The 14,672-nt window shown below is 33.2% G+C and overlaps 1 protein-coding gene across 1 annotated transcript in view; it reads left to right on the top strand.

Annotated features, from left to right (window-relative positions):
• Positions 1–14,672, top strand: part of ppk13 (pickpocket 13) — a 42,517-nt gene that overhangs the window by 16,972 nt on the left and 10,873 nt on the right. Inside the window, exons 5-8 of the mRNA XM_072523145.1 lie at positions 50–137; positions 208–333; positions 2,773–2,932; positions 12,940–13,105. Of these exons, the coding sequence (XP_072379246.1) occupies positions 50–137; positions 208–333; positions 2,773–2,932; positions 12,940–13,105 (540 nt within the window). The remainder of the gene's footprint in view (positions 1–49; positions 138–207; positions 334–2,772; positions 2,933–12,939; positions 13,106–14,672) is intronic.

Raw genomic sequence — 14,672 nt, 5'->3', positions numbered from 1 at the left:
AATAGAAATAACTATTTTTTTCTGATTTTTTTTCGAATACCTTTTCTAGGGAGAAAAATCCACCTAAATACAAAATGGTGTCAAACAAAAAAACTGGTCCCGGTAATTTATATTTAAACATTAAAGGATTAACAAATGTAAGACACTTCATTATTTATATTTAAAATAGCTGAAGTAATGGACAAATTTTCTTTTAAACTTTTTTAGCTGTATGTTTTGGGCCCGTTGGAAATTCCATCATTATCGAGCTTACTGGCGGATGTGATAGCTTTAGCACCTAATTTATACTACAGAAGATATTTTTCGATAAAGGAAATTGACAACCAACCCGAGGTTAGTAATTGTTTATCTAATATATATTTATTATTTCTTCAATTCTTAACCTATTTTATAAATTAAACTTGTTCTAGAAATGAACATATCGTTTTAAAATATAAAATAAAAATATGATTCCTTAGACTTTTCTTAGTGTAGAATAAGTAAAATAGTCATTTCATCAAGTTTGCTCGGGATACCCGACTCATTGGCGCCACAGTCTCTTAAATAGTTTTCCCACCTAAATACAAGAGGGGTAATCTTCACTTTTACGCATCAAGTAGTATTTTATCAGTTCGTTCTCACACACCGCCCTTGAGGCATGTGCATTTTAAAACACTCTCAATTCACGTATAAAACATTATTTCTCTACGCCGAAATCGGGCATTTTTCTCATAAATACAGTTTTCTCTTTTACGTGTGATAAAGAAAGAATTATTTGATATTGTACAGTCAGCTACGGCCGTATTGGGCCTCTCTACTCTAAAAATATTTAGTCGATAAACTTAAAGTGCTTTTATTTCTCTGGAGCTATATTTGCTCACATTAACAATCCTTATCCTTCAACGGTCACTAAAGAACCAAACCTATGGAGATACATCCATTCACAAGTCCTTTGAAGTAAGGTTTGGAAACAAAAGATTTCCAACCCTCTTATGTAGGGAGCCAGTTACAAGGCTCCCACAAAACTATTGGTTGAAAAGATGTACTTCATTTAAATGCTACTATTTATTTACAACTTAAGTTAACCATTTTCAACTTAAAAATTAAATATTTCGTGCTAGATCCTCGGACTTATATATACCAATATACAAACCTATATTTTGAAATACCAGTTTTGATTATTTCTTGACGGTTTGTGGTGGTGGTCGGATAAAGAATCGTTACTTTGAATATCAACGACTTGTGGACTTCTTTTTCTTTGTGAGTCGTTGTTAGGTGATAACTTCGTGAATACGCTGGTAACTTTTTCTTTGCTTTAATTTGAAACAGCCTGCCTATATTATGCTAAAGTTAAATATAAACCTTTTTTTATTTACAAAAACCTGCTTTAACCTAATAAGGCTATTAGCGAAACGGTAACAGTTAATTACACTTTGCTTAGTAAATGAAAGTCTTTTAAAAACCAGGGTAGGTTATCGATAGTATTTATTAAATTTAAAATGTCTTTAATATTGTTTGGTAAATGGCATTTATTACTGTAACGATTTGCCTTTTGCACTTTTCCACTAACACATATTTTTCTGTAAAGGGTGTAAATATAAACATTTCCTTAACTATAATAAAACCCCTCTATCAGTGTTTTGAGATTCTGTTTGACCTCTAAGTTAGAAAGTATACTGTTTTTTACTACGTACAATTTTTATATACTTCTGTTCTTTGCAATTTATATAAAAACTGACTTAGTTCTGTTCTTTAATCTTTTTTAAAAACTATTTCGGCAGTGGAAATCGAAATGTCAAAAACAATTATAAAATGTAATTTTCAGTAGTAATATCCCTAGGTCATTGATAACAGACGAGATAATTTCATGACAATCGAAAGCTCGTTCCTTGGTAACGGCACGAAGCCGAAGGTTGAGTGCTGTTACCAAGCAACGAGCTTGAGAAATTTGTCATGAAATTATGAGGCATTCATCAATGTCCGAGGGATATTCGACAGATAATTTTTCGAAAAAAAAAATCATAACTCAACATAACGAAACATTTATTTATTAAAAGTACAGTTAGTGAAAGTACAATTATTAAAATTTAAGTTAACATTAGATTCGTTGTTTGACATTTTGAAATTTATTTGGATGAAGTTGTCAAACTCGATCGTATTGTCATAGGGATTGAAAATTGCACTGAACGCAATTATCAGTCTAATGTTGACATGATTGGATGAAATTGTTCCACATGACACAAAATGACGAAATTTGAATGGTTGTTAGAACAGTCGAAAAATTATCATTACAATCAATTGTGGCTTAATGCAATATAAACGTCATATTCAACTTAAATTATTGTCCTGAATATTTAGTTACATCATTGTTTATATTATACACTTCTCTATTTCAAATTTAAGGTTAAATACGTGAGTATTGATCAAAGGAAATGTCGCTTTCCGGATGAATCAGATTTAGACGTATCCAGATATTACAGTTACAGTGCTTGTTGTGTTCAATGTCGTAAAAAGGCACAGTTGGATGAAGTTGTCAAACTCGATCGTATTGTCATAGGGATTGAAAATTGCACTGAATGCAATTATCAGTCTAATGTTGACATGATTGGATGAAATTGTTCCACATGACACAAAATGACGAAATTTGAATGGTTGTTAGAACAGTCGAAAAATTATCATTACAATCAATTGTGGCTTAATGCAATATAAACGTCATATTCAACTTAAATTATTGTCCTGAATATTTAGTTACATCATTGTTTATATTATACACTTCTCTATTTCAAATTTTAGGTTAAATACGTGAGTATTGATCAAAGGAAATGTCGCTTTCCGGATGAATCAGATTTAGACGTATCCAGATATTACAGTTACAGTGCTTGTTGTGTTCAATGTCGTAAAAAGGCACAGTTGGAAAAATGTGGATGCATACACCATCTTATGCCAAATACATGTAAGTTTGATGAACGATAAGACTCTATTTTACACGAGCATTACCATCTTAATGATTACTTTAAGTAATACCAGAACGATATAATCCAGTAGAATCCAGTACGATATAATTCGAACCAGAATCGCCTCGCAACAACAGGAGAATTCTGTTTATGCATCTTTAGCATCATCATTCCCTTTAGCGTCTCCCCTGCGTCACCCCCTGCTTTTTCAACTGTCCAAAATTTAGATCAGTACATCTTAGTTGGGCTTATGACAGTTTTGTGAAAGATTTCCTTCATTGTTATTGGAATCTTCTGTCTTACAATACACCTCATGCTTCCTTTTACTTCATCTATCCAACCTTAGTTCTACTGCATGCATCTTTACCTATTTGTTTAGTCTAGTCTAAAAATGACACGAACACGCTAGATTTTGCAGAGAATGTCAATTTTGGGACCCCAAAAAATATGTAAAAAAGTTTATCACTCCTACGTGAAAACGGAAAAATCGATTTACTGTCGCATATATAAATTATTTTGAAACAAAAATATTTAGTGTCCAGTTTTTGTTCGACAGTATATCGTTAATTAGTAATTAGTACTATTAACTATTAGTGTTCTATAAAAATGAAAATAAAGTAACACAAGTAATCTTTTCTTAAAACACCAAAAATTAATACATAGGAGTCCTATAAACAATGTTCGTGATGTATAAAACATTTAATTGTGATACAGGATGAACGATAATGTACAAACCTTGAAGAACATAACAATCCATTCCTGAAGTCAAATAAAGTGAGCATATCTCCGATGAGAAAATCAACTTAGGACGAAAATACCACTACCTTGCAAATAAGTACCATGTAACAATCATCGAGAAATACAACCTCGTCTAGTGAATCACAACGCAATGAAAAAGAAAAATTCACCCAACTTAGGAAGAATCCAGAGACCCATAGAAGAGGCACCAAGGAAACTAGCAATCAAACAGTAATCCCTGGTATTTTTTACGCTAAAAAAACTTCAGAAAACAGTAAAACGACTAAAATCACAAACCAACAAAGTGATGTCGGCTCAAATCATTCAACTACAATTGGGAACCTTGAATGTTTGGCAATGCATGCAATGAGTGCAAAATACTTGATTGAAGAGAAAAGAAAATTTAGGAGAAAGTGACAAAACATACACGTACCTATTGACAAAGCAAAACTAAACAGAATCACCAGAAGACTTAAAAATCTGTTAAAAGAAAAAACAATAAGTCAATTTTTGGAAGGCTCAGATTAAGGCAGAAATCTGAATTATGTTTCGAAACTATTTTACGGATTTATTATCAGATGTCGCTATTGCGTCCGTTTCGAAGCCATTTTAGTGTTGCTTCTTAAAGACAGGAAAGATTTATTTTTCACGTTGAGAACGCCTATGAATATCTGTTCTGATGAGCCTTATTAAGGCGAAATACGTATAAACAGATACATAGACGCTTTGTGCGTGAAATAAAATCTTCACTGTCTTTTTCATTTTAGTAAAGAGTTACCTTTACTTTTTTGTATTGTGCCGCAAATGAAGTCAGTTTCTATAAATCTGCTAAATAAGTAAACGTTGCGCGCGATTTTTGCCATTTTTCACGATTCTCATGAGATCAAAAAAGTTGATCACTTTCATTGACCAGTCGAGGTGGAATTTTCATTGTCAGAGCTTCATCTTTTGCGTTTTGGCAATAAATATGAGCCATTTAAAATATGCCTAAAATACACTAAACTTAAACTTTTACATTACAAACGATCGCACGTCACGTGAAATGCCTACATGAAGTCGTTATTGAGTGGAATTTGTAGCTGAAGTTGTCTAGTTTCAAAATAAAAAAAAACGGGTGTGGCAGTCCAGTGGGACTGCCGGTAGAAGTTACACTTCTATACACGCATTCGCCGTTACCAATTTATTTGGGAGTCAATCTGCACAATCATTACATATGTAATGCTATAGGTAAGACATAGCAGAAAGAGAAACAGAATTAATAACAACTTACTAACAATTAATAAACAACATTTGACCTGTAATAGGAGTATAGTAAATGAAGGATTAAATCAATATTTTGATGAAAATGTATATTTTTATTTTCATATATGTATGAAAGGAGTTGAATGCAAAAGTTTTTTTACACATACTCTGCAGTAAAATTCATTGTTTATTTTGTTATTAATATAAAAATACAATACAATACACTGCAACATAATTCAATATAATAATACAATACAAATTAAAATGCACTATTCATAAGTATTTAAAAATGACAATAATATACATAACTTTTCCTCTTACGCATATGTTTAATTTACCATGTAATATTAATAAAAAAGACCTCCCCGACTGGGAATCGAACCCCGGTCTCCCGCGTGACAGGCGGGGATACTGACTACTATACTACCGAGGACATGACACAAACGTATTTCAAAATTGACAGTTCTGGGTCATACAGTGATTTATTGAGATTATTATTTTACTAATATAATTATGAATATTTAATAAATAATACAAAACATATCACATAAATAATAATAATAATAATTATTTTATTATATATATAATATTATAATATTATGTGTATATATATAACATGTATAATATTAAATATATATATATATATATATATATATATATATATATATATATATATATACAAAAAGAACATTTTTATATTCGAGAGAGGAAAAGAGAGAAAATATATCTTCTGTCTCTCACTTACTCATTATCTTACATATGTAATGATTTCACAGATTCACTCCCATACAAATTTCCAATTTCAATATAGAAGTACTTCAAAAACGTACTTGGGTAATCGAAAAGAAGCAGTTTTAAAAGTTTTAGATCGTTTGTAATGTGAAAGTAAAGCGTTTTTAGGCATATTTCAAAAGCCTTACATTTGTTGCAAAAACTCAAAACTGAAATTTCATGCTATAGGTTTTAAGGATTAGGCTCTGACAGAATCGATTAATCTCATGAGAATCGCAAAAATGGCAAAAATCGCGTAACATTTATTTATTTATCAGATTTATGGAAACTGACTTCATTTGCGGCAAAATACAAAAATTGCATATGAAAGCTGCACTCGTCACCTTAACAACTCATTTTGATTTTTGTCGATAGATCACTCTGATTAAAATATATCGAATTTTTACCTTCAAGTTGACACAAATTTTATTGAAAATTGATTTTGCGCGCGTAACTGACATTCGAAATCACCGATCGCTTCAAGCGTTATCAAGCGGTTCATTCTACACAAATAGTGCATAAACCTTTTGTTTTTAAATTATCTTAGCTATACTTTTTATTTGAAATATTTTTTTACGGCGTAGAGATTCTTGGTAAATAAATTTTTTCCGTTTTCCCCCTAAGAGGGCGGGTTTTAGTATGAACCAAGGGTGTACGAGTTGTAAACCTTTTTGCATATTTTTTGTAGTCACAAAATTGACATTCTTACCAAAATCACCTTGTTCGCATGATTTATAGAGGTTTAGTGGCATTTTCATCTCTGACGACTGAAGTAACTTAAAACTATTACTTTTCACAATCATTTCACCATCCGAAGTTAATATTTTATTCATTGTAAAACTATCTCTAAATGTCCATTCAAATACTCTTTTTTGTTTTTGTCCTACTAAGTTTTAACCATTTTTTCTTAACAGTTTGTTTTCACTGTCCCCACTCAGTAGGTATATAGGTGTTTAAATTCAAATATGGTTGTGTAAATTAATCGACACATTTGTTCTCCCTGTATCCCTACGATTCCTATAGCACCGATCGAAGAATGGATCTCGCGATCGACAGCGTGATCGTCCGTTAAGATAGAACAGACGTAACTCGAAATTGGAGCAATGCACACATATTAAATTTGTTTTGTTCGTTGTTTCGTAAAATAGTGTAAAAGTTACGGGTAAGTCTCCCTAGTTTTACCTTAACCTATACATTCTTTTGATTGTTTATTGCAACCATTTAAAAAAATATATGATTATTTGTTGATTATTGATATAAATAAATTCACGCAATATGTTTGAAAACTTTTTAATTCATACATCTATTTTTGCACTAAATCATATTTCGCTACTCGTAAATTAGATTATAAATTATGCTAATAATACTACCTTTTTTAAAAAAATTATTCTAATTTAAATATGGGGTTGTAGGGTTGTGTTATAGAGGTAGTACCTTTCATCGGAACGACCACATCGAGCGTCATAGACGGAAGATGGTTCTTGATAACTGGTCCTCATAAGACACCCAACTCTCACTTATGGCTCCACGTGCCACACCCTGGGCAACTGCATTGGTCTGCAGGCTAAACTAAGTGAGGGTAGCCAGATATGGTGAAAATAGCAACGTCTGTACCCAGAATGGGCGGTTGCAAACGGCGTCTGTTCCATAGTGGGCGGCTGAAAACTAAGCCCTGAAGCGGCATGAAGGAAGGCAACGGGATACCACCTTCATTATATTTCCCAAGACAATCACATGAATACATTCAACTCAAAATTATCCGGAGGTATAAATAGTTCCCCAATCGGATCTCCGGGGGGAGCGGTCTTGAATGTTTCAAACGTACGAGCAAACTTAAGAAAGACATTAAAGATAGACACCTGGAATACACGCAGCTTATTTGAAGCCGGGAAGCTGGCTAACCTAACTCAAGAAATGAGCAGATTTGATCTAGATATCCTTGGGATCTCAGAAACCTGGTGGCCTGGATCCGGTAAATGCACTACAGAAAGCGGAACATTCTTTTACTCAGGCAATGATAACCGCGATCATAGAAAAGGCGTCGGGATTATGATAACTAAAAGATTGGCGAGAGCTGTCACAGAGTTTGTACCATATTCCGACCGCACAGCCTTAGTAAAACTTGAAGCGAAGCCAAATAATCTCAACATCATACAGGTTTATGCACCAACTACAGACGCATCAGATGAAGTAGTGGAAAACTTTTATAGTGAAATCAAAGAACTACTTAAATTGACAAAGAAACATGATGTCAACATAATTATGGGAGATTTTAATTCCAAAATAGGGAAGGGCAGCTTTGAAGACGTAGTTGAACCCTATGGTCTTGGAACAAGGAAGGAAAGGGGCGACCGACTTATACAATTTTGTCAAGAAGAAAACATGAGAGTTACCAACACATGGTTCCAACTCCACCCCCGTCGCCTTTATACTTGGAAATCTCCAGCCGATAGAGCTCAGAACATAATAAGAAATCAAATAGACTTCATTCTTATCAACGGTAGATTCAGCACACCTGTCAAAAGAGCTTGCACATACCCTGGAGCAGATGTCCCTTCTGACCACGTACTATTAGTGGCCGTCATAAAGATCGCTCTTTCATGCAAGAACAAGCCTGAAACTCAACAACATATAGCACTGGACAAACTGAAAGACCCAATGATACAAGCAGAAATAAGCAATGAAATAAATGCACAAATTCAAATATTGACGACAAACATTGCCGAAGATCTAACACCAACATGGAATACGATTACAAGTGCTGTAACAGACATCATGAAAAACAACTTAGGGTACAAACGAAATAACAAGAGGCAAAAATGGATGACAGACGAAATACTATTACTAATGGAAGAACGACGAAGACACAAGAATAAACAAGATGGCAGCAATATGTATGAAAACATTAACAGGCAAATAAAAGCAAAAATAAGAATAGCAAAAAATGAATGGCTTAAGCAACAATGTATCGATCTAGAACATTTACAACGACAGCACGACGACTGTAATTTACATAAAAAGCTTAAGGAGACTGCTGGAATATACAGAAAACGAAGACCAACCACCATAGTTAATCAGGATAACCAGATAGTGCTGGGTGAAAAGGAAGGAAAAAATTGATATATGGGAAAATTATATCCAGGAGCTCTTCCATGACGAAAGACCCATGAGTGAAGTTTATACAGACGACCAGCTGACTGGCCCTTCAATCACCAAAGAGGAGATAGAAAAGGCAATATTCAATTCAAAAAACAATAAGGCACCTGGACCAGATGAAATCCCGTCAGAAATACTCAAATTACTGGATGAAAGGGGAATTTCAGCACTACACAAAATATTTAACTTAATTTATGAAACTGGCTGCTATCCTCAACAGTGGTTACGCTCTACCTTTATTCCCCTGCCCAAGAAAGTCAATGCAAAAAGATGTGAGGATCACAGACTCATTAGCCTGATGAGTCACACTTTAAAGATATTCTTAAAAATACTACATCAAAGAGTATACAAAAAATGTGAATGGGACATCAGTGACTCCCAGTTCGGGTTTAGACAAGGTTTAGGAACACGAGAAGCAATAGTAGCAACACAGGTGCTGGTCCAAAATTGTTACGATCAGAAGAAGGATGTGTTCCTATGCTTTTTAGATTACCAAAAAGCGTTTGATCGTGTCCAACACCACAAGTTAATGCAGATCCTCAAGAAAGTTGATATAGACCAAAAAGACATAAGATGCATTGAAAACTTGTACTAGCATCAAACGGCACAGTTAAAAATAGACAATTCTATATCCAAACCCATACATATAAGAAGGGGCGTTCGACAGGGATGTGTGCTTTCCCCTCTTTTATTTAACATTTATTCGGAAGCCATATTTCAAGAGTCTCTGGAGGATGCAAAGATGGGAATCAAAGTGAATGGAGTACTGATCAACAACATACGATATAATAATAATAATAATAATAATAATAGCGTTTATTGTCCAACAGAATCCATTTATAGGACAAAATACAATACTACAATTAAATGATATATTAATAATTCATAAGTACTAACTAAATAACACATTTTTCGAGTATTTTACGTTAACATAAAGAAACTACTCAATCACCTAGGTAGATCTCAGCCATCCTAGTAAGCTGCTTTGAACTGCAGTGAAATATATCGCAGTAAGCACTTAAGGAATTATAATAGTTGCACATGAGAAATAGAGGAGAATTTAACATAAGATTAGTTCTAGCTTGTGTATTTCTGAACGTAATTGAATTTCTCACTGGATAAGATGGAACGTTAAAATTTATTTGTCGAAGAATATCAGGGCAGTCAATGAGATTATGTAGTAGCTTGTACAGGAATATTAGGGAGGCATTAATTCGTCTAGATTCTAATGATACTACGTCCAAACCGCTACACAACTCACTATTGCTGATGCCCCTCTTGGGATATATGCCGTTAATTTTGAAAGACAAAAATTTTAAAAATTTACGCTGCACCTGCTCTATAAGTTGGATATGTACATCATAAAAAGGTGACCAAATGACAGAGGCATATTCCAGTTTACAGCGTACAAAAGTGTAATAAAGTAATTTAATTGCCTTAATATTAGTGAGATTTCGACTATTTCTAATTATGAATCCATAAGATTTAAGTGCTTCTTTAACCTTTAAATTTACATGTTCAACAAAGGTGAGTTTATAATCAAATGTAACTCCAAGGTCTTTAATTTTATTTAAACGTTCAAGTTCATTGCCATTGATAATATAAGGATGGTATAAATTAGATTGTTTCCTAGAATAACTAACTACTTTGCACTTATTGGCATTAAGATTCAAATGATTTGCATTACACCATTCATGTACACGATTCAGTTCACTCTGCAAAAAATGACAATCATTAAGGTCACTTATCAATGAATAAATCTTTAAATCATCGGCATAACATAAACATGGTGCAGAAATTAATTCACACAGATCGTTAATAAATAACAAGAATAATAATGGACATAGATTAGAACCTTGTGGAACCCCTGAAGAAGCTAGGTACTTTTCCGATTTGTAACCATTATAAGCAACAAACTGCGTTCTATTTGACAAGTAAGACCTCATAAAAGTCACGGCATCCTCAGAAAGACCAAAGAGACATAATTTAGAAAGTAATACGCCGTGGTGAATTCTGTCGAACGCCTTCGTAAAGTCAGTATATATGACGTCAACTTGACTTCTATTATCTAGGGCCGCTGAGATATATTGTGTGACCATTAATAAGTTTGTCACAGTGGACCGGTTGGAGACAAAACCATGTTGATATTGAGACAGCTGATTACGAGTGCGTGAGTAAATACGATTATACAAAACTATTTCAAAGACTTTCGATAGATTGCAAATATGCTGATGATGGTGTCTTAATTTGTGACAACATAGTCGATCTTCAACAACTTGTCACTATAATCGGAGAATACAGTAAGCGAATGGGATTAGAGATTAATACCAAAAAAACCAAATTTATGATCATCTCCAGAAACTTGGATGCACTTGAAAACTCCACCATAACACTGAATACTAAGTCCATTGAAAGAGTGAGTAAATTTAAATACCTGGGATCGTGGCTTTTTGAAGACTGGGCATCGGACAGGGAAGTAAAATGTCGCATTGAGCAAGCTCGACAAGCTTTCGTAAAATTCAAGAAGGTACTGACTTGTTCAGAGTTCGATCTTCAACTGAGACTAAGGTTTACTAAGTGCTACGTGTGGTCAGTGCTGCTATATGGCGTAGAGGGCTGGACACTCAAAACGAGGGATATAAACAGATTAGAAGCTTTCGAAATGTGGCTCTATCGCCGTATCCTAAAAATACCATGGACAGCGAAAATCACAAATATAGATGTCCTTAAAAGAATAAACCAAGAACGCCAACTTTTCGAAACCATCAAGAAAAGGAAAACGGCGTATCTAGGTCACATCATGCGAAATGAAAAATACCAGTTCCTCCAACTTATAATCGAGGGTAAAATTGAAATCAAGAGAGGAATGGGACGCAAGAAAATGTCCTGGCTCCGAAACATAAGGCAATGGACAGGGATTAACGACATACAATCTCTGATACATATTGCAAGAAATAGAGAATTAATGGAAAATGTGATCGCTAACATCCATTAGTGGATTTGCATCTAAAGAAGAAGAAGAATTTAAATATCTGTATACGATACAAATTAAAAAACATCAGCAGGTGTGGTAAATCATCTGTTTGGTTATTGAGAACATGGCTTGTAAGAATAAATAGAGTGGAAGTTTTTCAAATACAAAAGTGGTACGGTGGGGAGGACTGTAGACTAGCGCGAAGCTTCATACTATGTTTTCTGTATTTTAAACATATAAACAATATTTTTAAAATTGAATATAATGATTGTATTATTTATTTTTTTTTATAGATTTTTTTAATAAAATTGAAAAGCATTACATGTTGTATAACGGACTCTCCTCGTCGCAGAAATAGACCCTTTAAACTCTTTAGTGTGACTACTATTTCGTGGCGCTACTTTCGTAATGCTCGCCTAAGAAATTTACTATAGAGAAAAAGGAATACAACGCCAGTATAGAAGCTTCGCTTCAAAACTCGCAATGCCCCCTTGATTTATGGATTTGGTGTGCCCAAAATCTTCTTTTCCTGACGAGAGGTCATTTTGTTAAGGGACTCTCTAATAATAATAAAAATTTCATGTTCATATCGTAAGTTTAGATCGACTGAAAGAGGCTACTCACTAAACGGCACTTGACAAGTATTTGGTTTTGTATAACTTGTATCACGAAAAGTACTAGCGCCACATATTTACTTGACACTGGCCGCGTAGTGTATGGAATAGATTTGAACTTGCTCATATACTTGACCAAGTACTAGTAATTGTCACTTGTCAACTGACGCGTAATAGATAGCCGCTCTAATTTGAAAAGGTAAATTCAAAAATAGCCTTATCAAACGGTTTTATTGAGTATACAAACCTATAGGTTTTCGAATCGTTTCGCCTTTACGTAGATTTAAGACGCGACTTACTTAAACATGAATATTTGATACTGATACTTGTCTAAACTACTATATTTTTTGTTTGTCTCAGTTATTATTGCAAGTTGTGTAATATATTAGACAGAAGTGTTATTTGAAGAGTTAAAGCGCGAGTGCACTGAAGTATCTATATTTAAGCAAATTGTTTTTTTTTTGTTAGGATATCAACTAAAAAACTTGTAAAAAATTTGTTTTGTTTTTAGCCTTTGAATATCAATGTACATTGGAAGGTATAAAATGTTTAAATGAATACTATAACGAAATATCTGTACTTAAAGCATCTTGGTCAAATAGAACTGGACTAGTATGCGGATGTTTACCTAGTTGCAATGAAATTGAATTATCAGTTATTAGAGACGACAAAGTGGGGTAATTTATTAATAATTTAGATATATGTTATAATAGAGACACAAAATTATTTATTCATGATATAACTATTTTACTTTATTTCCATACGGAATCGGTTTTTTTTTTATTGATAAAGGACCCCGAGACTTTTCTTGTAAAAGTGTTTTTAGTTAAATTGGCTGAAACTTTTACTAGAGGTAGCCTAGTCGTACTGACTAAAAGTTTATATTGCCCCGAGACTCAGAAATAATTTATTTCTGAGTTATAGAGCTTCAAACTGTCGATTTTAGTCCATTTTTCAAAATCAAGAATTTGGAAACGTACCGTCCTATGGATTCAATATACGGCATCTGAATTTCAATAAACACGAATATATATATATATATATATATATATATATATATATATATATATATATATATATATATATATATATATATATATATATATATATATATATATCTGACTGCAACCCTAATAAACTGTGTTGTTTGTTTATATTGACAGTCACTAATATCCAGTAATTCTTGTATATATATATATATATATATATATATATATATATATATATATATATAAATATATACAATATATATATATATATATATATATAAATATATATATATATATATATATATATATATATATATATATATATATACGACAACCAGTTGATTTTATTTTTTAGAAATATCCTGAAAGTTCTTTCTTTGGCCTATTTTTGTATATGTTAAGTCGTCTTAAAAGTCGCCATAGCATTAGGCTATAGACCCCCACACCTAAGTAGTCCATTTTTTTGTATACTCGTTAGCACAGTTCACCCACAAGGTCCCTGCGCTGAACGATGTTTTATAAAACTGCAGTACTCCCGCATTGATTTTATGTGGATTTGCTGTGGTTGATATCCCAGCAGCCATTTTTGCCTTTCTCATCATCTTTATTTTTTGAACTCATGTTTTTTACTATATACTTTTAATATTTACTATATACAGAGAGATACTTCGCGTAGAGTCTGTTCCTCTCGAGATAACTTCTGACTGAGTATTTAGGGCCATGACTGAACAGTCCACGACTGGAGTAGCCTTTCCGATAATAATTCTCATTATATGTTTATAATTATAAGCTCAAATGAGTTACACATTTCTGAGTAATATCCTGATTTTAATCTCTATTTGCTTTTTGTCTTGTCGATATTTGTTCCCACGAGGAGGGGCAAAATATTGTCAGACTAAGTACTTCACATTTTACAGCACAGTTCATAGCATAGTTCGCCAGCTTTATGGGGCATCACTTAAGAAAACACTTTCCCGTGTACCCTGTATCCCGTGGACACGACGACGTTATACGCTGTATTAGAGAGCACTGTAGTTGCAGAACTAATCTGACCGTAGAATAAACCAGTTGTGATGCAATGGTCAATCTATGATTTGACCATTGACCATGACGACTGTTAGTGTGTAGTGTATGTATATATGTTTATTTGTGTATGTATCTGTTTGTGTATCTATGCCATATTCGATTGACAAATCTATAGTAATTACAGAGCTTAGCTTCCATGCCATGTTTTTATTTCATTGACGGATCTTTA

Source organism: Diabrotica undecimpunctata, chromosome 2 (genome assembly GCF_040954645.1).
Source record: "Diabrotica undecimpunctata isolate CICGRU chromosome 2, icDiaUnde3, whole genome shotgun sequence".
NCBI lineage: Eukaryota > Metazoa > Arthropoda > Insecta > Coleoptera > Chrysomelidae > Diabrotica > Diabrotica undecimpunctata.
The sequence above is the reverse complement of the archived record's forward strand: the minus strand, read 5'-3'. Positions and strand labels throughout refer to the sequence as shown.